Consider the following 27,200-nt stretch of genomic DNA (forward strand, 5'->3'; position numbering starts at 1 on the left):
AAATGCAATGTTATTACACCAAAATAATTTATCTTTGGGTTTTGTATGCCTAAATATGATACATTAAAGGCGCACAAGTAGGAATCGGACGTAAAACTTACAAAAGGTGGAGCTGTAGTCGCATGATTAATCTATTCATGGAATAAGTAATGTTCCGATACGTATTGCGTGCCGATTGATGTATTCGCACCAAAAAAACAAAAATCGATCGTGGGCGGCCATGCAACACCTTTTATTTCAAAATAATATTTGAAAAAGGATTGAACAACAGGCATAACCTATATAAGTTATCTCCCTAAGTAACAACTAGTACATAACAAGATTGATATAAGTTAAGATACGCAGTGTTGTTTACTATATATAACAGTAATAACATATACATTGTATAATTTTCAGATTTGGATGTGGAAGTTGTAGTTACAGATATTTTTTAATCATGTTTAATTGCTAAAAACTGAATGTGTGAAAATAAATCAATGTTTTAAATTCTTACAACGAAAAAAACCAACAACACTAACTTGTAATAATATGTTGTTTTTCAGCCTTAGTTTATGTCCTGTCTTCTTTGGGTCGTTTACTAATTTGAAGTTGTACTAATACTATGACCATTGACATCTACCGCTTCAGTACTTTCAGTACTTTGATTGTGTAGAAACTATGGGTGTTTGCTATAATTAAGTATACCAAAACCACTGAATTCCAGACGATACAAGAAAATAAGGTATACCCAAACCATTGAATTCCAGACGATACAAGAAAATAATGTATACCAAAACCATTGAATTCAAGTCGATACAAGAAAATAAGGTATACCCAAACCATTTAATTCCAGACGATACAAGAAAATAAGGTATACCAAAACCATTGAATTCAAGTCGATACAAGAAAAAGACAAAACCAATGTCACTCGTAACGGTGATAAATCTCTAACAATGCACCATTACAATTTTACAATTTAGAACACACTAAGGAAGGCACTAACAAAATGGCACGATTGAAGAGTTTAAAGGAATATGATCAGCACTAAAAGTTAATTACACCGTCACAATTAAAAGAAACACTATTATGTAAAATCCACAGATAAAAACACAGGCACTTCAAATGAACTCTTGAAATATCTGCAAAGTGATAATAACACTATAATACTATAAAAGAATACAAGCAATAGGATTGGAGGAATAAAACAATATTCAAAGATCAGCAGAACATAAAATAAACGCTGGAAATCAAATAATGCTGAAGATCAAAGTTAATTAAAAGTAAAATCATTGGATATATAACAGTAAAACATTACACCTATCTTGTGTGCTATATTGTTTCACAAATATCACAGCTAGCCATCATCTTTCTCCCAGCATTTTCATGACCTCCTCGTACACTTCCACGCTACCTTGGTAGCCGTTATCTGGAATGTCCTGTAGGTAACCGACGTAATCCTTTGGGAGTTGGAGTTCCTTGGCCCCTCGTAGTATCACGTCCTTGTAGTGTGGGGATGGTCGGCTATCGTAGTCAGAGTTACCGATCTTTTCTAATTTATATGTGCGACAGGTGAACTCCTGACCTTCAGGAGAGACAACCTTTACATCAAATCCTTTGTAGATACCTTCTTGTCTGCAATTAATTCAAAAATACAATTCATAACACAAACAGGGCTTAAACGAACTCATTTAATCTGACTGTCTAGAACATCACAAGAAAAAACTTAATGGATCCACTCCTTATATGAAAAAAAAATTACATGCCACATGTGACACCGGTATAGATGAATGTTTTGTAGTATTCTCAAACAAATTTGTTATTCTAAACTATGCTTCTAATCTTGTATTGAGAGTTTGAAACACTGGGACTCTTCCTTTACGTTAAGTTTTTGAAATGACTTACTTATCGAGACTAGCCAGATCTTTGACATCGAGTTCCCACACGCCACCCCATACATTAGCTCCTGGGTTATCTACAATGGTAGCTACACTACCGTGCCATCTGCTTTGTTTAGGATTCTCGATAGCCTCGAATCCTAGTTTATAATCCTTCAAACAGAAACAAAACAGCTTATACATTCTAACTCTATAGAAAGGTTTTTGGTGGAGAATTATCCCAAAGCAGTTGATACTGTCTATTTGGTGGAGAATAATTCTAAACAGTTGGTATCAATAATTTACAATTACTTCGCGGTTTATCGAGAGGTACACACATAATTTTGTGTATATCTCCATAACATATTAAATACATGTATATTCAAATTAATCCTTTTGATTCTATCTGCTACTATAGATAATCTTTTTCAAAAAATCTTTTTGCTCTATAACATCATTACATCGTTATGTTAGCCAATCTCAGTTGACGTTACAAACTGCAATGTCATTGTTTTCCTTCAATGATGATTAAATTTTGTGAGTTATCTTCATAAATGTATGAAAACATTATCTAGTTCTTTCATTCCAGCAAGATATAATCCTGAAATATATGTACATCTTCGTGAAGTCTTTGCAAGCAAATTTTGGAGGCTTACCGTCATGGGTCAGAGAACTTAAACCTTTAGATAAGATTTTTATTTCATTTTGAGGAATGCAATTGAATACTTTCAAACAGAATAATTACAATTTCCATGATGATTCTTGACCTCCTGATGAGGAAGAAGTCTTAGTCTAGTGTATAGCGCTATTTCCTGAAGATTCGTTAACACTGATGGATGAATTAGCAGTTTTAGAATAATTTGGCCTACCTTAAGGTTGGCGATAGACTGGAAGACAGCTGTGGGATTGCGGAGTAGAAGCCGTTCCTTCAGTAAGTTACTGCCGTACGAGAAGTACATAAATGTGTGGCCGCTCATTGTTGTGTAGTTTTGTCGTCTAACTGGAACCAATCAGACAAACCAAGCCACCATAATTACTGCTAATGATTCTTCTATGACATCACCGTGCAATATCACATTTCATACTAAAGGTTAAAAAGTGTGACAACATTCCATCTTAAACCATAGAAAAAGGTCACCAAATGCCAGACGACAATGTAATATATATAGTTTAATATCTGAGTGTCATCTTATCTGAATACATGCGCCGATGTACGTTGAAAATGGACCACCGTTGAAAACTGACCTCGGGTCATTTTTCAATGTTGAAAAATGACCCCGAAACCGTTGAAAACTGAACTTTAAGCGCACTTTTCACACCGACCCGTTGAAAATGGACCCCATTGAAATGTGACCCCAAAAGAACTCGTTTTTACAAAACGACACAACACAACACACGGGACCACAACATCACACAACCACACAGCATCACACAACACAACATCACACCAACTAACAACAACACAACACAACAACACCACAATACAAAACCATGCAACAAAAACACTACCCAACAACAACACAACATCACACAACACAACATCACATATCAACACATCACACAACAACACAACACATCATACAACACAAAACACAACCACAATACAACATCACAACAAAAACATCACACAACAAACAACACAACCACGTTACAACACCACAACACAACACAACATCACAACATAACATCACACAACACAACAACACAAAACCATGCAACAACATCAACACCCAACAACAACACCCAACAACAACACCACCCAACATTAACGCAACACAACAACACAGAACAGCATAACACACGACACCACACAACACAACCTCACAAAACACAACATCAAACAACAACACATTACACAACCACGCAACACCACAACATCACACATCACAACACAACACCACACAACAAACAACACACAACACAAAAACACACAACCACAAAACAACATAACAACACAATGCAACACAACACAAAGCAACACAACACAACTATACGCAGAACACAACACAACCATACACAGAACACAACATAACCGATCCATACGCAGGTATGAAATGAAGAGATAGAACGACAACTCTGTTACAACAGAGTTTTCGTTCTAGAACGAAATGTTAACACGGCTAAATAAACCAATCAACCCGCTTATTTTCGCGATTTGGGTAATAAGGAAACTAACCGATATATTTTGCTGAAATTTTGAATGTAAGTTAATCTCAGCGTGATCTATCGATTGAAATAATCGTGTCAGCTACGAAAATTCATTAAAGGTGATATTTTTTAGGTCAAACAGGCAAAAATCGGCATTTTGATCACTGGTTTCTGTTTAATTCGTCCTAGTGAAATAATTAAAAAACTTAACAATCTGAGACTCTACATTTAAATAGTCCTTGTAATTCTGAACAAAACGGTATGTCTGATTTTTGGAAATGTTACATACAACGACCCCAATACAGTCTTGAATAATGGTGGTATTTCGCAGGTTCTCGGTAAATTTCCACAACAGACGAGATATTTCGGGGTCCCAGGCGCCTTCCTTCGGAGCTATTCTGAACGATTGGACCGGCAAATGTACCATTTAAAAATGAGTGATATTTATGAAATTTTCTGTGGAACTAACTAAAAATCTTAAAATGCGTAAATAATTTATGCACTGATCATCACATTAATGTTACAAAATGCGCTCAAAAAGTGCAACAATGAAATGGAGCTGTGTGCACCGTCTCGAATGCACAAAATCATGGCGCAGACTATCGCGCCCCCTGTGAGGAATGTGTATTGTTTGTATCCGGTTGAGTAAAAACGTTGAAGCCGCCTTGATGTTCAAGTTAAATCCGGCATTATCAGGTAAGTAATTGTTCATTTTACTTGTTATAGACATCAATATCGTTATCGGTGGATATTAGTATTATCAGATATATTTGATTGTTTTTGTAGGCCTGAAATATAACGTTAGGTAGGCTACTGTTTACAATCTGTTTATGATCATCATCGCGAGTGACTGTCTGACAACAGGACCATGCATGCGTTCTAAATCGTGGCTTAACAGCACGTAAACTGACATTTGTACTGCCTTTGAGGCATATGCCGTTTGAATATATGTATCTCCTAATATATTGTTTGATCATATGATTAAATTGCTAGTAGTTAAACCATAAAGTAATGCACATGTCGTTTCGTTAGTGCGTAGGCTCACATGTAGCGTACACACACACACACACACAGTAGCTTCGTTACATGTCATTTCGGTACATGCGGAAGTCTTTTCGGTATCATAAAGTAAACATGGCGAAATGACTTTCAGAAGGTACCGAAACGCCTTTAAGTAATCTGAATATTAGACAACTAAAGAAAACAAACCAGAAAAATAGTAACAATGAAGTTTGACAATGGATATGATCATCATTATTACATGTAGATACATGTATATTTGTATGCACTGCAGTTTTACATGACACATAATAATTGCTGTAATAATGTTAACAATGAAAATTCATTTCACAATTTTGCTGTGTTGTGTATAGTGATAGTCAACTACTGCGTAATAATTAGGATGCCGACAGGAATCTTCAGATTGACCCGCGTTGTGAAAATTAGCATACCCCGGTACATGTATAATATCACACTGACCCATTTAGCAATGTTATATACGGTCATGTCATAAATTTTGTAAGACGAACACTATTGTGGCTTCGTAGATATTAATGACGACGGTGATGTTGTATGATTATCTCGGTTGAATTCAAGCCTGATTTCGCCACTCTTACATAAACAGAATTGAAAGTAATCCAAATTTTGACCCAGAGCTTAAGCCCTGGCTATTCTCTCAAGGATTCAATAGGTCTATAGTTAAATCAACAATGTTCAAGAAAATTTGTAAGATTTTTCCTTGTAAAGGAAGTTGTTGATATCTTCTTGGTGCCCCCTGTACTCTGATCTGGTGGTCATTTAATACATTTATTGAGGTCAAGGTGCACTTTAAACTAAGCACCATGGATGCCCTTTTTTCCTGTCAGAATTACTGAAATTTTGACTATGTTTTGATTAATACTAGTTATGTGATAAAAAGAATCTTACACTCATGGCTACATCATTTGAAATTTATGAAATTTAAATTGATAAAATTTGATATACCAAGATAACAACAGTTTTTCTAGGTTTTTTTAATATCATACAGTATCTAGGTAAAAGGCGACCTAGTTATAACACTCACTATACAGTAGTGAATGTCAAACTTGTAACAGCCTCATCAGTTTTAAGCATTTTAGAAACAGATAAATTTTGAATTTGAGAAATTTTTTCAAATTTTTTCTAAATCAAAAATAATTTTTTTTTTAAATTAATAAATTGAAAGCTATTTCGGTTAAGGTATAGACTTTTAAATATATGTATATGATTTGCTTGCTCTTGACATTTTTTTCATCTGTAATGAATAACACTTGGAAACAGTAACTATTTTAAATACTAGTACCTACATGTATATACAAAAAAATGTGTGTATATATAGGTAATCTTCCTCAATATAAAAAATAAATATGCTGTGTTATCTATTCATGTAAATGATTAATAAAACAAAAGAGAAGCATGAAAGGTATACCAGGTAATTCATTTCTGCGTATGTATAAAAGCTACAAAAAGATCCTTAATGTGATGATTTATTTAACTGATTTTCATATCCTTCAACAGTATCAAGGATTTAAAATAATTTAATTACCTGGTACCATATGTGTTCCAATTCGGATGTAGAACAGAGTTCTCTTTTTTTATTAGTTTAACATCCTATTAACAGCCAGGGTCATTTAAGGATGTGCCAGGTTTGATGGTGGAAGAAAGCCGGAGAACCCGGAGAAAAATCAACGACCAGCTGTCAGTACCTGGGAAATTCTCCACATCGGATTCGAACTTGTGACCCAGAGGTGGGCGGCTTGTGGTAATATGTCGGGACATCTTTACCACTCGGCCACTGTGGCCCCACGAATAGAGTTCATATAAAAGGTCTCATAAATGTTATGATAATTAGAAAGATTGGCACTTATTAAGTTATATAACCCATTACCCTAATTGCCAAACATGAAATTCCAATTAGCATTATACATTTCCAAGGCATTTGTTGATTAAAGCATACTATATTGTTAAATATCTTATGTAAGTATGATCAGATGCATGTACATTTGTATACCATCAAGGGTTGAAAATGACAACTGACTTAAAAGGGTACGTTGGTTTTTAATTAAAAACTTTATATTCTTTAAATATTCACATGAACAGTTTTCATTTGGATTGGATAAAGGGAGGTAATTGGCTTATTTGTTTATTTTTTAAGGTATTTTTTCTAGCAAAATGCACAATATCACTAAAAGAATTTGCGAAAACAGAGAAATGTATGTTTTGTTATGGATTGAGTATTCGGTCAGAGACCAATATTGTCTATATTATGACAATTTTTTTTATCTACATGAGGAAAAACAGTTTCTTATTGATAAAATTGGGGTAGCAGAGACTTTTACATGATTATTCGTGTATATACATGTATACATGTAAGTACATGATATTTTTCAAATCTTTGATGCCATGTCATTATGAAACGAAATAGTCCATATTAAATGAATTCTGGTTATTTTAGCTTGATTATAGCAGTAGTTTTATTTTGTTTTTTTTTTCTTTGTAAAAAACTGTTTAACATTTCTTGTTCTCTAAAATGAATGTGTTTGTAAGAGAATGAGTGTCCAGCTAGGCGATATTGTCTATTATTACCAATTTTTTTACTTATTTTTCGATAAAATGGGAGTAGCTAGCAGAGACTTTTACATGATTATTCATGAAAATGCATATTCCAGGCAGCAATAGCAATTATGATGAACTCCTTGCTTAATTGTATGTCATAGGGACAATTATAAAATGCCACATTATTTTATTTAAGAAATACCTTTACTTAAGAAAAGAGCCTGCTCAGAGTAATAGCCTAATCCTTCTCCATACGCCAGGGGTTACTATCACTGACATACTATCTATCCCTGCACTATTTCATATTAAACTGATCGCCAGCTGTCAATCAAACCGCATTGTTTGTTTCGACATTGAATAGAAACACAAGTGTTTGCGGGTAGAGGCGTGGCTATATTACACCTGATAAATCGGTCAATGAAACTGCAGGCAACAGAAGACACAGGTAATCAGATCATTTAACGTACATCAAAGAAATTGTATAATGTGGTTCACTGTACATATGTGTTGGTTTGAAGTTGGGTGCCAGTTTCTCTGTAATCTTGAAAGGAAGTCTATGCAGGACTCAGTTTTGAAGTCACCTGAGATGAAGTCTCCAGTGACCTAATCTAATTTTGCAAAGATCTTATAATTTTTCCCGGGGCAGAACCCAGCACCCCCAAAACAACAAAATCTCACGCTTTCGGTGCTTGCAAATTCATCAAAATACATAGTAAAACTCATCTCAGCCATTCTAAATCGTTATTTTTTTCCCGGGGGAGACTCCCGGACCTCCCAATCACCAAAATCTCGCGCCTTCGGCGCTCGCAAATTCAACAAATCATTAAATTCATCTCAGCTATTCTTAATCGTAATTTTTTCCCCGGGGGACCCCCAGACCCCCCAACACCAAAAGCTCGTCCCTTCGGCGCTCGCAATTCAAAAAAATGCATTGTAAAATTCAACTTTGCCATTCAAAATCGTACAATTTTTTCCCGGGGGAGAAACAACAAAATTTTGCGTCTTCGGCGCTCGCAAAATCATCAAAATATATCGTAGAACTCATCTCAGTCATTATAAATCGTAATATTTTTCGAGGGGATACCCCGGACCCCCCAAACTCGCACGCAATTTTGCGTATTCATTAATATCCTGTTAGCGACGCCACTGTCTATAGATGAGTACAAGGATTATATGTAATGATATATGAAAAAAAGTATATCAAGTATCTCCTGTGGGTGCGGGGCGCGCGAGGGGTGGGGGGGGAGTGTTACGAAACATTGAGGACCTTTGCGCCCCTCCCCCATTACGTTTCATTTTCCTACGCCACTGTAATAGCTAGGGTCATGTTGGGACGTCTTGTGTGTGTATATAATATGTTGTCGCTTTTGCGTCTGTGAATGTACATCATATATGTCTGGGAGGCTGTGGCATATTTCACCTTTTGTAATAGAGTAACTCTTGCAGTTTTTTCAGTCTCACTGACACACCCACCTCTCAACCTCGACCTGAAGTGCGAGATCACGATATTGTGAGTGCGCGGTCGCCTTGCAATCTCGCGATCTTTTCGATTTAAACATATTTTATTTGCAATTTTTACAATACAAAAAGGATTGGGCACAAGTTAAAAAACTTATATTATCTCGCGATCTCGCAGGCAATTATTTGAACATGCGTATATTTTTCCAAAATTGTTTACTTTCGGACCGTTTTATAAATATATGTGAATTGATCGGTAGATCAGCTGATGTTTTAAGTGAAGTATTAATGTGGAATATCAAAGCTCTATTTTTTTAGCTCTGTATGTAAACAAATCCGATAATTTGCATGAAGTGGATTTTGCAGCCACCATACTTGATTTTTAGACTATTTACATGCAAGTTTTAAATGTACAAATTTTATTTTGTTTCTGTACTCTTGGGCAAAGACATGAATTCCAGTTAAACCTGAACATCAGTTTATTTTACTCCGTGCACTAGTCTGCTAAATCGCTACATCATTAGGTTTTTACAACTACCACAACGGTGGTGTTATTTACTTATTAAGGTTCATGTAATGGCTTTAAACAGTGATATTTTGCAAGCCTAAAACGCATTACTGTGCTGCAATTGAACAGAACTAATTTCATTAATTGTTGGTATATACCCTGGCTTACTGTTGATATGTAATTTGTGGAGCTGCGTGTAAAATACAGTAAAATATGAGAAAAATGTATAGTTCTGGAGAAGACATAGAACTCGTGTGAATTGCATTGATGGAATATACATTTTTCTCTTATTTTACTGAAATTTACAAGCAGCTTCACAAATTACTTATCAACAGTAAGACTGAAAGTTAGCCAGGGTATATACCAACAATTAATGAAATTAGTTCTGTTCAATTGCAGCACAGTAATGCGTTTTAGGCTTGCAAAATATCACTGTTAAAGCCATTACATGAACCTTAAGGCGGTATCTAGGCTACCGGTAACTCACTGGTTGAACGACAATGTATAGGCCTATTTATTAAAAATGAGACCAGTGCTGTTCAAAAAGTCGGAGAACAATGAATGAGACAGACAGTTATATACCCGATTTCGGCCTAAATTATATACTAAATCATCTTCGGTTACCCACTTTACGGTCTATAAACGGAGCGTAACGTTATGTAGTGTAGTTTAAACTATGGGTTTCCGAGGGCGGAATACGTAGAATCTACTAAATGTAATTTCTAATATGTATTTATCAGAAACATAGTTTATATGTGTTTTTGAAATTATTTTGTAATTATTACTCGTCCAAACTATTTTTGTCTCCTTGGTTCAAATTAAATAATAATATGTGTAAGATCATATTTAAAACCTAGATTTATGAGATTAAAAAACTTCCTACTGGGAGTTGCCTCCCGTTCACCTGCTTTGCTCGCCTCCGCCTCCAGCAGTTTCTGATTTTTAAATTGAGAAAAATCTTCTGAACGTCTAAACAAACAAATATATTGTAAGAGATCTTGTCAAAAGGTCATGTTTTATGGTGCATTTTAGCTACTAACGTTGGATATGGCTACATTATTATTTGACTTCAATGCTGAGCCAATGCTGTATACAGTAGCTATATAGGCTTACAATAGTGTACTGTACACAGTTACTCACCTCATGAAGGTAGGATTTCTCGGACCGTTTTGTTTCAGCAAATATTTTCTAATATGGTTTAAACACTGCAGGGACTTTATATGTCCATGTTATGTTTTAAACTAAGCTATTAGTGACTAAAATGAACCACAACCGAAACCGGACTTTGACTACATAATCCTACTCTCTATTTAGAATGTTCTTGTGTGATCTTAAAAACGCTTGAAACTCACACACTTTTAACGCGTGCCAACGACAAAGATTCTATTATTGCTCCTCGTGCTTGCCGTGTTCTCATATATTTTTGACGACATGTATCTGATGTATTACCTCAACGAAAAGGGAGACAGGGTTTATACGTTGAAGGTAATTATGTTGTACAATCAAGCAAAATATTATTTTACTAGAGACAATGCATTGGCCTTGGCTGAATAGACACGAATCTGCGATAGCCCCCCCTCCCGCCACACACGCACTCGCTCTCACACAGACACTACTCTAAGGGGTGAAATTAAAATGAATTATGGCAAAGCCTTGTAAGAGCGCAGCTCATGTAATTAGTTAAGGAGTTGCATACATATTATATGGTAACACTCATGCCGTATTCCTGCATGTATCTTCATATTGTTTATTGTATAGACCCGAATAAAAGGTTTACATGGATCACAGGTTTACGACGCGCAAAAAGAAGAAGAAAAAAAAACTAAAATGAATGGTTGTGTACTTAGCCCTGTATCCCATTTCCAGAAAATGGATAATTAATTTTGAAATACTCTGAACACCACAAAAATCATCCGATCTGAATATTATTTAGCTTACATTGTCCAGAAACATATACATGTATATATGTATATGCCGCCAGGCAGCCATCTTGGATTTTGTTATTCAAAGTTTGTTATCGCTATTTCTCAGAAAGTACTGAAGGGATCTGTCTCAAAATTCATATGTAGGTTCCCCTAGGGCCCTAGTTGTGCATATCGTGATTTGGGACCGATTGGTCAACAAAATTGCTGCCAGGCAGCCATCTTAGATTTTTATGTTCAAAGTTTGTTATCGCTATTTCTCAGAAAGTATTGAATGGATCTTTCTCAAATTTCACATGTAGGTTCCCCTAGGGCCTAGTTGTGCATATTGTGATTTGGGACCAATTGATCAACAAGATGGCCGCCGAGGAGTCATCTTGGATTTTGATAGTTGAAGTTTGTTACCGCTATTTCTCAAAAGGTACTGAAGCGATCTGTCTCAAATTTTATATGTAGTATGTATGAAAAAGTTTAAAAAGTAGAGAAAAGTTCCATCTTTCCTTTGTCAGATATAGATAATTCTTTGGTGGGCGCCAAGATCCCTCTGGGATCTTTTGTTAAATTATGGGGCTTACGATGCCAATCATTTTATATAGTAATCGACGACAGACATTTTCAACTAGCTGTTTTAGCTCCGCCCCTACATTGAAGCGACAGCCAACGAGAGCCGTGCTTACACAGCTTATTGAATGTCGTTGGCAAACTGACTAGCTACCATGCAACCTGACTAGCTACCAATCAAGCGAATAACCTACTAGACTGGCTGTCAGATGTACGCTTATTGTAACGGCGCTGTAAAACCAGCTACACCACTGCCCCTCCCCCCTATCAAACGTGTTCGCCCCCGAACACGGACCAACCCAGGTTCTGTCTCCAACAAAGCCTTGCAATCTCATATAGCTTTCTTTTGGAGTGGTCTATGGCACAAATGTAATTGGGAGAGAGTCGTGTGCTGCCAGCAAGGCTCGAACCTGCGACCCTGGACTTACTGGTCCACCGCTCTACCGAATGAGCTAAAGGGAAATTCCCCCTAGCACGAAGCTAAAAGGCGACCGTAACACTATGTACAATGAAAACCTGCTACATTATTTATAACTTTTTCCATGAGCATAAATAGCATTATATTCACCTCTGGACTATCTGGTAGTAAAACTGAAGGCAGTTCAGGAGAAATATCTGACCTATTACAGGCCTGCAAAATCTTTCCTTGAAGACTATAAAGAGTGAAACCCAGCTTCAAGCCACAGTCAACCAAAGGGTACTATTATATGATGATTGTTTTGACATACATCAAAGGACTAAATTACCTGTTCTGACTGTTGCCTCCAGTTTTACTCTGAGATAGTCCAGGGGTGTATATATAACAACAGCAACAGTAATAGTAACCCCTGGAGTATAGAGGATGAAGCCATATATTAGACAGTGTCATTTTTTTAATTTTAAGAAACAATAGAAATTATCTCTATTTGTCTTTTTCATTATTTCGATCTGTTTTTAAATCTGTTATCAAAAATATTTTTATCTATTCTGTATAACGAGTCTTTGTGTTACGGTAAGTTTAACCTTCAATTTGATTTGTCATTCATGAAACTTCTGCATATGTATTTACAGAGAGAGGATCCTGAAGGAAAGCCTACTTTCTCAGCCCACCCAGCTAGGTTTTCCCCTGATGACAAATATTCAAGGCATCGTGTCACAATCAAAAAGAGATTTGGAATTCTTCCAACACAACAGCCTAAGCAGGCATACTGATGGTGTAGGGGTCAGACTTTGACAGATAGAAAAATTTCCAAGTCAACTGTACATTGAAGTAAAGCTGCACAGAGGAACCAAATGTGTCTCTACTTTCCATGAACACTAGGACAATTCTATAAATGTTTAGAAAGAGATCTAAACTGAATTTTACGATTTCACAAAAAAAATCTCTTTAAGTTATTTGTGCTGGTACCTATGTGAGACTTTAAAACAGCCGAAAATTATTTCTTCAGGGAGGACAGCATACATTGCAGAACAGGAAAAACGACTGGACTCGGACTTGTTTATTTTGTCTATGGATACAGATCAATATTGTATTTGTGTGAATGAGGTGCTTAATGTAAAGCATACTTGAATCAAAGGCTAAAAAAAACCTTTTTTTTTCTGTCAAAAATCATGGACATGGTTTATTTCTTCTTTGATATTTGTTACATTTCTGTGATGAACCTTTGTAAAGAAAACTTTATACTTCAAGTATGACTTGATATTACCACTACACTATACCATAAAGTCCATTTAGAAATAACTTTAGTGTACTCTATACACTAGTGGTATCATAGTATGTTGAGTAATAGCCTTCATTGCATTTTTCCTATGGTGATTTTAGTTAAGTTTTGAATAATAAATGATGAAGATTTCTATTTCAACTTCTGGTACTTTGTTATTTGTTCTTTATTATTTCAATTTCCAAAACTAAATATTGTAAATTAGTGTCATTATGCAAGTGAACTAAATTTTGCATTGGAACAAAAAAAAAGGTTAATAATAATCGGGTTGCACTTGGTGGGGTCGTTAACTAATCTGGCATATATATATAGACTGGTTTTAATCACTCTTGAAAGGAAAGGAATCTACAATGTATTTTAGACACAGTTGAATTTAGAACCATTAAGACAATATGCATACCTGATCTACTCAACTTTATGGCAAGGTATGGAATGGTGCCTATTGGTCCTAGTGAAGCACTGCTCTTAGGAATCACTCTGGCATAATTTTCTATATGGTTTATTTAGTTTTCCATTTTCCAGCCATTTCATGCTCTTAGATCGGGGACATGATTCTTCTTGTATGATTGAGCAATATTTAGGAAAAACAAATATAATGTCAGGTGTGATCTCGAACATCATAGAATAACCATTTTAAACACCAAGATTACCTCATATTATATTAGTTGATGAGATATCTGGTCTCTTTCCTGATAGGATCAATCGCATCCCTGGTGGGTACTTGTATATATCATTTTTGCTCATATATACATTAATGTATATACCAAACATAATCGGTCCTTTAAGATCTTCTTTGGTTTCAGATTATTAAGTCTCGTTTCATGCTGCCATCTTGGATTTTGAGATTTGATTACTGCAATTTCTCAGAAATTACTGAAGGGATCTTTCTCAAATTTATGCTCAGTATAGGCTTGTTTAACATGTCGATCCCATCAAGGGAATATTTCTTTGATTTCATTCTTCCTTTTTACTTCCATGTAGAGACATATATAATTTCAAATCTCTGTTACAGCTTCTTATCCCTACTATTTATCTCTGGTACATTGTACTAGAGAATTTAATGATATATGTCACTGATTGTACAAACTAAAAAAATCCTTAAAAGTAATTTTTGTCTTTGCTGATGGCAGAGGCTGAACTGGTGAAAAATTAAGGCGAATAAATAGTTTTGGAAAATACATCCACACATTTTAAGTAAAACACAAAAATGAAATGATACACTGTCCAGAACTCCTTACTGGAGATTTAGATAGTGTATGCCGAGATTTAGATAGTGCATAGGTATGTAGCACGCTGATAAGTCAAAGACCCACTATAGACTAATATATAAAGATATATTAGTCTATAGTGGGTCTTTGACTTATCAGCGTGCTAAATACCTATGGATAGTGTAGGCCGAGATTTAGATATTATAATAGGGAAGGGTTCCCTGGTGTTTATCCGCGCACACCGTCGGGATCCACATGAGGCCCGGAGGGGCGATAAAGTCCCAAATCGTGATCGTATAGTATTTTAGTATTACAACAAAGTCCACAGTCGAAACGAATCCTCCGGATCACTTTCCTCCACAGGTAACAGGCCTGTATCACAACAGGTTCGATTTGTAGGATGTAGCGGAAGCACTGATACTACAGGTACAAATAACTATTTATTATATGAAGACAAGTAATACAAAATTGACAAAGAATATATTTACAATGGTGCCTGATGTAGACAACTTGCATATTTAAAGAGAAATGGGCCTGCGGTTATCATATATATGTATATACATGTATGTAGCGAGGGGAGCCTGTAGCGAAACCCTAATCATATAGCTACAGAACAATAAAACACAGTCCAACAACACCTAACGGAGACAGCTGTCCTACCAAATGTTCTCAATTCTAAAACACATGTGTAAATTAGGTTTCCTATGGATGTCTAAGCACAAACCTCTGACGATCCCCTTCTACTCTGTGCGACATCTATAGACAGTGGCGTTGCTAACAGAAAATGAATGAATACGCAAATTAGCGTGCGAGCACCGAAATATCGAGATTTTGGATGTTTGGGGGTCCGGGGGTAACCCCCTGGAAATATATTATGAAGTAGAATAAATGAGATGAGTTTTACGATGTACATTTGTATTTTGATGATTTTGCGAGCGTCAAAAAGACATGTTTTATTAAAGTATCTAACCTAATTTTCGTACATTTCTCTGTTCATCAGGCTTGGTCAATACTTGGCCAATATTTTGTTCATTTAGCCAAGGATTTATAAGTCTCACTTATAAATTCTTGATCAAGCACACGTTTGAAACTGACATATAAAACCCGTTTAATAAAAAATAAAACGGAGTAAAAATTTGTCCATCTTTCTCTACCGTAGAGTAATACATGTACCTACTGCTGGTTAGAAATTCGTGCCATGTCCCTATGGTATTGCCCTAAGTTTCATATACATGTATTTATTATATACTCTATATATTCAAACCAGAGACATATGTTTCTGATTTTTAAACGTGTACAATAACATTTTGTGCCCGCTTCTGACAGTTAGTTATTTATAGTGTATATAAACGATCTCCCTGAAATAACAACATCTTCATCGCCACTATTTGCAGATGACACAGGCAGATTAGAAACGATGATGATGTGAGAATTCTCCAAGAGGACCTGTATAAACTCCAAAACTGGTCGAACAGATGGTTACTCAAATTCCACCCAAACAAATGTAAGGTGATATCAATAAAAGCTTCCCAAGAAAAGACATTACTACATGTATATGAATGGAGATGAAGGAGAGAGGATTCAATTGGAAAACATCACACACGAAAAGAACATTGGGGCAGAAATTTATATAGTTATATTTAAATCTCTTATATTTAAATCTCTGATTGGGGTAACTATATATCGATGAGGAATGAATTTTAAAACCCACCTGCATAATATCGTTAACAAAGTGAACAGCATAGTTGGACTGATTCGAAGATCTTTTGTATATCTTGATGAGTCAATGTTCAAGTTACTATTTCAAGCTCTCGTTAGACCACACCTGGAATACGCGGCGAATGTATGGAACCCATATAGAGTGGCAGATATATCGACCTGATCGAGAAGTCCAGAGAAGGGCATCAAAACTTATTCCGGGACTCAAAAACCTAACATACGAGGAACGCTTAGAAAGACTAAATCTTCCAACTTTACAACATCGGAGAACTAGAGAGGACATTATAAATGTTTTTAAAATAGTTAAAAACATATATGATCATAGAGTAACTGAGAACTTTTTCCAAATGGACAGTACAGGCAGAACGAGAGGTCACTCTGAGAAAATTTTTAAGAAACGTTGCAATTTAGAATTAAGAAAGAATTTCTTCAGTAACAGAATAGTAGACATATGGAATAATTTGCAGCAATATATTTTAGATGCAGATACTGTATACAACTTTGAAGTAATGTTAGATGAATACTGGAAAAATATTTGTTTTAAAATCTAATAGATTCTAGTCTTTATTGTCGGATCATAGCCATTGATATACTGGAATTTATTTACTTATTTTTTATGAATGTATATATTGTTGATATGGATATAGAGGCTTCCAGCCTGCATCCAATAAATCCTAATAGAACAACACGTGCTTTTGTTTACATGGGTATCATGGGATTGGTATGACGTCACGAACGGAACTAATATGGCGAACATGGAGACCACGAAATGTCATTATGAACGGGAAAAGTGTCACGATGGGGTAGAAATTCGAGTTTAGAGCGACTATGAAGTCGCCAGGAAGTTGTTTTATTGACAATGGGATATCTTTCTGTTTAATATTTCAAGCTTAAACAGACATGGACCGTATTCGGTTGTTATTGAGTGCTTGTGAACATGGCGATATTCCGTCGGTACAGGCATTAATGGATGAGGGACAAGATGTTGACAGTACAGATGCTGACGAAACAACCCCTCTTCAGGTATAACAAGAGTGGTAATATTGGAAAAGGATCACTGTAAGCCATGTTGAAATCAATCACAAGAACATAAAAACTACCCTTTATTATTATTACATAATTATTCAAAAACTTGGTCATAGGCCGGCTCGTCCATTGTTTTTTGTCAGGTCCGGTAGCACCGCTAAATCTAGCTATATAGCTAGATTTGACTCTATATAGCCAAATCTGACAACACGTATAGTGGACAAATGAAAACAAAAGTGACATACCTGGTCACAAAATCAGCGTACACATAGAAAATTGAATGACGAATCTTGAAAATCGGCAAAACCAAGGACGTATATGAGAAGGATAAGTCACACTGAGTTTTGGGCAAAGACAGCGCAGGCGCTTTTGTGTTTGTGCACTGACCGTGACGATGGGCGACGACTGATTTCCTTTGATATCCGCCGCCGCAGCCTTTGATGTAGCATGGGGGTGCGAGGGTTACCGTCTTACTTTCTGAAGCGTGCTGCCATTTCATGAGCGGTCGTATTTTTTTTAACGATAGTTTAAGACATTTCTTCTAAATCTTCCGTCTTTAAAGCAAGTTATAAACGTTGTGAAATTTAATTTACTTTACATTGGCGTTTCGTTTGACTCGATAAGACAAGTATTTGTTGAGAAAAAACGGTTTTTATTCCCGGTTCATAAGCGTCTCGCGTGGTGTTTAGTAGTGTAAACAGACAGACACGAATCCTTCTCACTTATAAATCCTTGGCAAAACGAAATATTTTTGTCCTCCAAGATAATTTCCGGTGATTTTTAATACAACGCGAGTAGCGTTTGTATTATTGCTATCCGGTTTACTATGATTTGTAGGACTTGCCCTACAATGACATCTAGTGGTGACCTCTTGAACCATTTCATTCATAAACTTCCATTCATAAATTCCCTATTCATTGAATAATATTCCTTTGGACCAATCGGTAGTCATGGGAAGACTGCCTTCTGATTGGTAGAATACACAGAGTGTGTATAGAATACACAGAGTGTTATATAATACACAGCCCATCTAGGTCAAATGTTGCCTGCTGGTGACTCCTCTGTCCAACTTACATAATCTCTGTTAAAGATAATTCAAATTGGACTTACTATCTAAGGCTTGTAGACATAAGAGCTTTAAAGTGAATCAATCAGATGCCCTTTCTGTGTACTTTAAAATGATGTTTTTAAATGATTGTTAAACAATCACAGATCTGAGATAAAGGCAAAATAATTATAGGGCTGCCCTCATGTGTGCATAGTTTTACCAAAATAAGTGTATGTGCAACATAAGAAACAAGAGTACAAGGATAAAAACTCATTTTAAAGAAGACTTTTGTTTTCTTTGTAATTTTTTATGTAGGATCTTTAATTAAAAAAATGTCAAACAAAACATATGTATTTTCTGTGATCAGTTTAATGTTCTTGAAATAATTGATATTAAAGTTCTAATTTCTCTAAATATGTTTTATTAGGGCGTCAATGGGCATGAAGTTGGTATCCCAAGGACCTCTACTTGTGGCATATTTGCGTAATCTTTTGGAACTATCGAATCGGTTCAAACAAGATTGTGCCGCCCAGGCAGCATCTTGGATTGTGATAGTTAAAGAGTTCTTGATACCCGTCTATTTTCTCAATCTCGCATCTATGCAGGGATCTTTCTTCCTCAAATTTACATCTGTTAGTTTCCCCTAGGAACCCTACAGCCCCGTTCATATTGCATTTTGGGACTTGTATCGGTGCACTTCAAGATGGCCCGTATCCACTCCCGCCATATTGGGAGTGGTATTGGGAGTTCATAGCCTTGGTCTACGGCCTCATTCCCTGAAAGGACGAGAAGGTTGAGCTTTCTCAAGTCTCAGATGAATTATTTAGGGTCCCCTAGGACCCGAGAAGTGCGTATTGGCTTTTTGGGACATTGATCGGTCAAGCATAAGAGGGGCCGCCTAGTGACAGCCATCTTGTGAATTCGATAGTGCTTAAATGTGGATGACCAGTGCATAATAGTATTCCTCAAAAAGCACATGAAGTGAACTTTCGCAAATTTCATATGTATGTTTCCCTAGGGATATTGACCGATTTGTGTCCTTAATTGCATGTCTATGGACTGATCGTGCGTCAAGCTAGTGGGCCGACCTGCCGCCAGCTTTGTATTTTGAGAGTTTAATTTTGTTACTGCAAAATCTCAAGAAGTTACTGTAGAGCCCGTTCACAAAGTTTCAAATGTTAAGTTGCCCCAGTAGGACCCTAGATGGTGCATAAATGTGGCCAGTATTGGACGGATACGGTCATCATGATGGCCGCCAGGTATCCAGCTTGGATTTTGAGAGTTATAGATTTGTTACCAGCGAATTCTCATAAAGCATTGAGGGGTTATTTACATCAAATATTACATATGTAGGTTCCTCTTGGACCCTAGTTCTGCATATTACATTTTGGGACTGATCGCGTCAACAAGATGGCCGACAAGCAGCCATCTTGGATTTTGATAGTTAAAGTTTGTTACGGCTATTTCTCAGAAAGTATTGAAGGGATTGTTCTCAAATTTCATATGTAGGTTCCCTAGGACCCTAGTAGTGCATATTGCATTTTGGGACTGATCAGTCAAACAAGATGGCCGCCCCAGGTAGCCATCTTGGATTTTGATAGTTAAAGTTTGTTACCGCTATTTCTCAAAAAGCACTAAACAGGCTTAGACACTAACTTTATTTGCTTAGGAGACCTCCGGGCTCCTTGATGATAAAAAGTGGGGGCCCTGATGGGAAATCAGGGGGCCCTGGATTTTGATCAAATTAAATAATCGATATTTTTAATTCTTCTAGAATAATCATATATTGATGAATGAAGTAATTTCTTCCTTTTCGGAGATGTTTTTCCTTTGAACCAATTTTAGATTCAGTAGGTTTAATAAAAGAAAATCACACAAAAATAGTCGAATCAACCTAAACGCCGCCATTTTGTTTTTTTTTCGTGAACATAAGCGGCCATTTCGGTTAAAAAATCGGTGAAAACAAATGTCAGCGATGTGCCATGTTGCGCGAGATATACAAGCAGCTTCAGTATTCATAATTCGAAATTACTACGTAATGTTTAGGAAAACGTTATTAGAATGGACATATTTAATGGTTTGAAAGCATTTTAAACACTGTTGTGTTAGTATCTTCAATCTTGCATATATATTTATTTCAATGGATGGTTGAGAAGGGGGCGTGTCCTGTAACTCGCAGCTTTACTCGGTTCGTCTGACAGAAAATTATCAGAAGCAAGCCGTTTGAAATTGAATACTATGAGCATTTTTAGAAATGTTGACTTTGTTTCACACTGGGATATACACAGTCTGATTTTAAGAATGTCGGTAATCAAATATTGTTGTAACTCTATTTCTGAGTAACAGTTACATTGCAGATCTACTGTTATATCAATATATGAAGACGCGATCGTCTGTATTGGCCAAGGATATCATGCATTATTAGACTTGGCTGGATATTACATGTACACTGTATGTACATTTCACAGGTTTCACAATTAAAACTACAAATAAATAATTAATAAATTATTGTTGTTTATCAGATGAGAATATATACCAAGGTTTTATAAGTGAGACTTATAAATCGTGTACACATACATACTAAATTCATTTTGAATTTTCAAATATAAATTATTTGTTCTTTTTCACATAGGTACAAAATTTAAACATACATGTGCAAGCACAGGAGCCATATTATACATGTACAACGGTTTCATTTATGTTTCTTATTTACATATATAACATAATGTGCTATTTTTCTATATTCTTTATGGGTTTTTTTCATATCTAACCTTATCTGTTTTTACAGCTGGTAATTAGATTGGGGACATGCTGGGCTCTCTTATTTGTGAAGTAATAGTCTGGAAGATCTGCCCACTTGTCTGCATCTACATTACACAATTCAAGAAAGTCAACATTTACTTGTGGCTAATCGTATTTTCTCAGTGTTATGTTCTAGATTGTCAATTTTTGGTAACCGGAGCCCATCGCTCCTGCAAAGATGCGAGGTGCTCATGCGGGCGCTCCTGCATATTTTGGGATTAAAAGAGGATTACAACACTGAAGCTCGATCAACTTGTTTGCTGGTTTGAATGAAGGAATTAAAGTGTTAGCTGGTTTTTGCTGAATACACATGGAACTTTTACTTTACAAAGGTGTTGAATTGTGCTTTACTGACCATGGATGACCCACTCTACTTTCTAAAAAAATGTACCATCTGATTTTTCTATTTAGGAATAAAGAACAATTTACAAAAAATGTACAAGTTTCACATTGCATGACCAAAGGGCATTTCACTTCTACAAGACCTTCCCCATAACATAAAAACATGATATTAATACGTCTGGGGAATCAGATAGAAAAGGAAACTGTTTACATCGTATAAGGCCAAATGCACTATATCATACATCATGATGTATAGCAAAAAAATGAACTTTACAAATTCTTTATTAGCCACAGGTTCTCCCTTCCATACTTAATGGATCTTTCAGAATCTATATAATTTGTTTGTTACACCAAGAGGGTATTACATAATGATTATTAACCGAATGAGGAGGTATGCATCGGTATACATGTACCTCCTCTTCGGTTATTCCTTTTCTTTTCTGCAGAACCCAAAATATATGCAACAAAACAGTTGAATGGCTTTAGCATGTCAGTATTTCTGAAGAACCAGAAAGGTGCCAAATTTTTGTGGCTACAGGAGGACACTACGTTCAACCAACATTTAAATATTTACGTTTTTTTTTTTATTATTTCGCACCGCCTCAAGAAACTAGTAAACTCCGATTACTTCATTTCCCAATGAAGATGGTTGGTCATGCGCTGACCTCTGAGATACACGTAATTTATATAGAAGACGTCAACCTTACTCTTGCGATTTTAAACACTGTTACATGGAACCTTTATTTCTGCCAATATCGATTTTATGAGCCCTTATAAATGTATTCCCAACTCCCCTCGTGTTCTCAGTCAAGTATTAATAGTTCCTATAAATCGACTACTTATGCACAGCAGACACAAGTTGATAACCAAATACTAACTGGCACACATGCTTGAAACAGTATTCAAATAGTAACCTGTGCTTGTGCAATTGTAACAGGCAATACACTCAACAATTAATGCAAAAACCAGTCAAACAAAGGAGCTATGAACCAAATGAAAAATTAAAAGTTGTTATTCCTCCCTTGCGAAGGGTTTTCTCCACTCTTCATTCTCACTCTGACCCCTTGTTGCTCCCCAACACTTTCCACATCTGTAAATGTCACCTTGGGAAATGAGTTGATTGAAATCCTCTACTGCATGTACAAAGAAAATTGACAGTGTTGCGATTTAAAACATGTGGGTTTTCTGTTTTGTTTTCCCCTTCACTTTCTTAAGTTAACATCTGTTATGTACTGGTATGTCATTTCTCCACGTACATGTTTACATGTTATGACAAAAATGTGACAAAAAACCAATACACGGTATGGAATTTATTTGTTAGCATTATTATTTGTTTCAATGTTGGTAATTGAATTATATATACATGTATTATTTTGATATTGTTAATGAAACAATAGTACAAATGATAGAAATATGTTATACTATGTTAATTTATCACCTGGTTGAAGCATTTGTGTGGCCTTGATGTTTTCTTGCAATGGTCAACGTATTCAAATTTGAAGTGTCAAATCTGGGTCTTTGGGATGTAACATGGCAATGCGTTGACAATAGTTGTTTGTTTTGGAATACTTTAATTTCTCTTTATACATCAAATCTTTAATGGCACAATTCATTGATTTTTGTAAAGGCATTGCATTTGATACTATCTGGAGAGTTTTTAAAGGGTAAATGTTTCAAAATAATATACAATATGTACGATATTTAAGGATTTAATTTGAATAGATTTTTTATGTTATGGAGATATAACACAAAAATCTGAGGGTATACTACTCAAGACTGCGAAGCGGTTTATGATGAGAGTACACTCAGAATTTTGTGTTATATCTCCATAACATAAAAAAATCTATTCAAATTAACCCTTATAATTCAATTTACTAAAGAACAATTTACTTCAACACTCAAAATTTATTTTGGGACTATTTTCTCTATGAAATCATTCTACGCCGTCATCTCAGCCAATCAGAAGCAACGTCACAAACGGCGACGTCCATTTTTTTCCTTTTTGGGCTGATAAGTAAATGTTTTAGCCAATGAAAATGCTCGTAACAAGCAAAATTGAATTATTCGTCAAATCCTGTGTGAAATTTTCTGACTTTTTCCCTTGTCAAGTCGGGGTACGCATAGGTGAAAATCTCTCTCCATTTTTGTTTTCTGTGTTTCTAAAACGATCTGGAGGATTTTTTTATATCCAAATGAAGTACTTCTCTCCAAAGTCTTAATGACATTTATAACAAGAGATTTACGTAATTTACTAGAAGTAGTTGTACAATGATGATACTGTTTATTCCTGCGGAAAGTGTTTGAATTAAGGTATGCATGCTGCACTGAATAATTTCAGCAAATATTGTAAAATACGGGTAGTTAGAATTAAATGTTAATAAAACTAAAGTAATGATATTAGCAAAACAACTATTATACTCGATAATGAAATATTGGAAATTGTAGACTGCTTTACATATCTCAGAATTACTTTTAAATTTAACGGAAATTTTGTGGCGGCTACACAGAGGCTTATAGAACAGGCACAAAAATCTATTTTTTCATTTTTTTTTAAATCGAAAATAACCCAGAAGATCTACAACCTAAGCTATTTGACTCGTTAATTGAACCGATTTTGCTATTTGGGGTCAGAAATCTGGGGATACGAAGATAAAACTTTTAGAACATACCCATCTTCAAATTTGCAAAAGGAATTTACAATGTTAGGGCTGGCACACCTGGGTACTCGGGGAAGATATCCGTTAGAAATAATGGTATATAAGCTAAAATTGTTAAATTTCTCAGAACAACCTTTTGTCAAATGAAAATAATTATTCCGACGGTAAGCAATATATTATATAGACTAATGGTGAGTTTAAGTTGCAATGGACAAATAGTGGTTTCATAATGGTTAGATCAGGTTAAACAGGTTTCTTAATGAGACTGGTTTCACATATTATCTTTGACAGTGAATTATAAGCATGAAAGTTGCTCAAAAGGTCTATGTGACGCCGCATTTATGCCATTTATACCAAAATGGTTCATGGACATAGGAATCCTTGTGCAAATGTTTGGTTTTATTAAACAAGTTTTAAAAAGGAAAAAATATATACATTTTTTCGAAAATTAGTTAGACAAAGGTTATCTGAACAAAACAGGGAATTTACTATTATGATAAATTTGTGTACCTCTAATATAATGTCTTAATGTTGATTTCTATTATGTCCTCGTGTAACACATTTTCATGTGTCTTATTGAAAACAATAAAATTTAGAAATCTTGGGATTATCCTCTAAACCTGAAAAAAAAATCTGATAAATGTAAATTTGTATGAATATGTCATATTCGCCACATTACTATTTTTTTATAATTTTGTGTGCATAAATTCCCAATTAAGGCTAGTATTTATGCTTTTTTAAAATTAATTCAAGTTAATTGTTAATTTGTTTTAATTCTTTTATGTAGTCCTTCTTGATAAAAATTGAAAGATAGCAATTGGTAATTGAAAATCAAAAGTACTTTTTTTTTTTTTTTTTTTTTTTTTTTTTTTTTTTTTTTACAATTTGATGTCCTTTGCCAGAGTCACATTAAAGATCTGCTCCATCACCAACACAACAGAACATAAAAAGATATTTACCCATTTTGGACAATAAATGTATGTTTAAATCTGGGTTTTTTTTTCTAATTAAATTTGGTTTTACTTTTGCTGTCTTTGCATTCAGTGCCTCATTCCATATATGGCATATATAGTGGCGTGGATCTTTTTTTTCAAGAATGTAAGTTAATGTTGAGTATTATCCTCCCATTATAATCGCTGCTGGGATCACTTCACAGGAAAATACCGTCAGATTTCAGCTCTGAGGCGTCGTATGTGAGCGAATGTGGCTTTACCTTTTTCTCCGCCTTTGTATTAAAAAAATGTCATTTTAAAAGAAAAAACTAATCTATGATGATCTATTTTAATCAGAATACGTAATGTCAAAAAGTAGTAATTATTTATATCAAGATAACACGTAATACACGTACAACATTGCTCACTTGTGACTGCAATCAAAACTCGTGGGTCGCCATGTTGTTTACACTTTGGTCCACCGTGTTCCGGAAGTTTTAACCGGGATGGCAGCTTCTATATCATTGCTCAATACGAATAGGTTGAATTGGTCTATTGGATCGTTGATTGTTCATATTTATTTTCAATTTTCCATTAAAAGCTTACACGCTTTCCTTTGTAACTGCAAACAAGCCTTGTTTGCATGATATTATCGAATTCTTCATCATCATTCAGATTATTCATTTTTTCAATATATTTGATTACGTTGTTGTATTTACCTGAGGAGGTTTTGTGTTTTTTAGCTAGGGTGGAGGAGTTAATTCCCAAACCATCTACTCAAACAAACGACATCTTTGGAATGTAATCAAAAGAGTCTTTATCCGAAGCTTTATGATAGGAAGGGATTGGATTGTATTTATAACAAGCGTTTCGGTGATGCCGCTACATAAAGATTCACGTACTTATTCGTTCGTTACAACGTTTGCCGAGAAGTGCGACTGAAATTATTAGTGCTCGAGTTAGATCGGTAGACACTTGAATCAATGCAAATTCAGTGGGATTTCCTGTTCTTTAATCATTATTTTTTCTTGCTAAAAATATTCAGGTGGCCCGCGGGCCACAAAAGGCAGAACAATCAGGGGGCGCCCCGTAGCAAATTTAAGGGGCCTCGGGCCCCCCCCGTGTCTTTCGTTAAGTGTTACGCATGGCTGCTAAGCAGGGATCTTTCTCAAATTTCCATTATGTAGGTTCCCCTAGGTACCCCAGTTGTTGCATATTGCATTTGGGACTGATCGGTCAACAAGATGGCCCGCCAGGTAGCCATCTTGGATTTTGATAGTTAAAGTTTGTTACCGCTATTTCTCAGAAAAGCACTGAAGGGATAGCATTTCTCAAATTTCATATGTAGGTTCCCCTAGGACCCAGTTGTGCATATTGCATTTGTGGGTACTGTTCGTGTCAACAAGATGGCCGACCGTGTGGCCATGATTGCGATTTCTGGATCAGTTAAAGTTCTTGTTACCGCTATTTCTCAGAGAAGTATTGAAAGGGTATTGTTCTCAAATATCAAATTTATGTTCCTCTAGGACCCTAATCTCACACATTTTAATGTGCGATAATTAGACAACCCCTACGTATCATCGGTAATTGAAAGATAGTGTATAAGTTTGAACCATTGCAAAAAAAGTCATTTTGTCCAGTTTTGAAAAGCAGAGAACAAGATCCCTCTTCACATGTCAGACATAGATCAATCTTGCGTGGGGCCCAAGATCCCCTCGGGATCTCTTGTTCTGTTTTCTGCAG

General features: G+C 35.6%; 2 protein-coding genes across 2 annotated transcripts in view; one reads left to right on the top strand and one right to left on the bottom strand.

Moving 5' to 3' along the window:
* Positions 1-211: 211 nt before the first annotated feature.
* Positions 212-10,853, bottom strand: LOC138316257 (gamma-glutamylcyclotransferase-like). The gene is made up of 4 exons (XM_069257870.1): positions 10,681-10,853; positions 2,723-2,853; positions 1,882-2,027; positions 212-1,611 (listed from the first exon to the last, which is right to left on the bottom strand). The coding sequence occupies exons 2-4, from the start codon at positions 2,828-2,830 to the stop codon at positions 1,341-1,343; spliced, it is 525 nt and encodes a 174-aa protein (XP_069113971.1). The 5' UTR covers positions 2,831-2,853; positions 10,681-10,853; the 3' UTR covers positions 212-1,340.
* Positions 10,854-17,390: 6,537 nt separating this feature from the next.
* LOC138316258 (ankyrin repeat and SAM domain-containing protein 6-like) overlaps positions 17,391-27,200 on the top strand; it is a 53,134-nt gene continuing 43,324 nt past the window's right edge. Inside the window, exon 1 of the mRNA XM_069257871.1 lies at positions 17,391-17,673. Within this exon, the coding sequence (XP_069113972.1) occupies positions 17,551-17,673 (123 nt within the window). The 5' untranslated portion in view covers positions 17,391-17,550. The remainder of the gene's footprint in view (positions 17,674-27,200) is intronic.

This window comes from Argopecten irradians, chromosome 2 (assembly GCF_041381155.1).
Source record: "Argopecten irradians isolate NY chromosome 2, Ai_NY, whole genome shotgun sequence".
Lineage (NCBI taxonomy): Eukaryota > Metazoa > Mollusca > Bivalvia > Pectinida > Pectinidae > Argopecten > Argopecten irradians.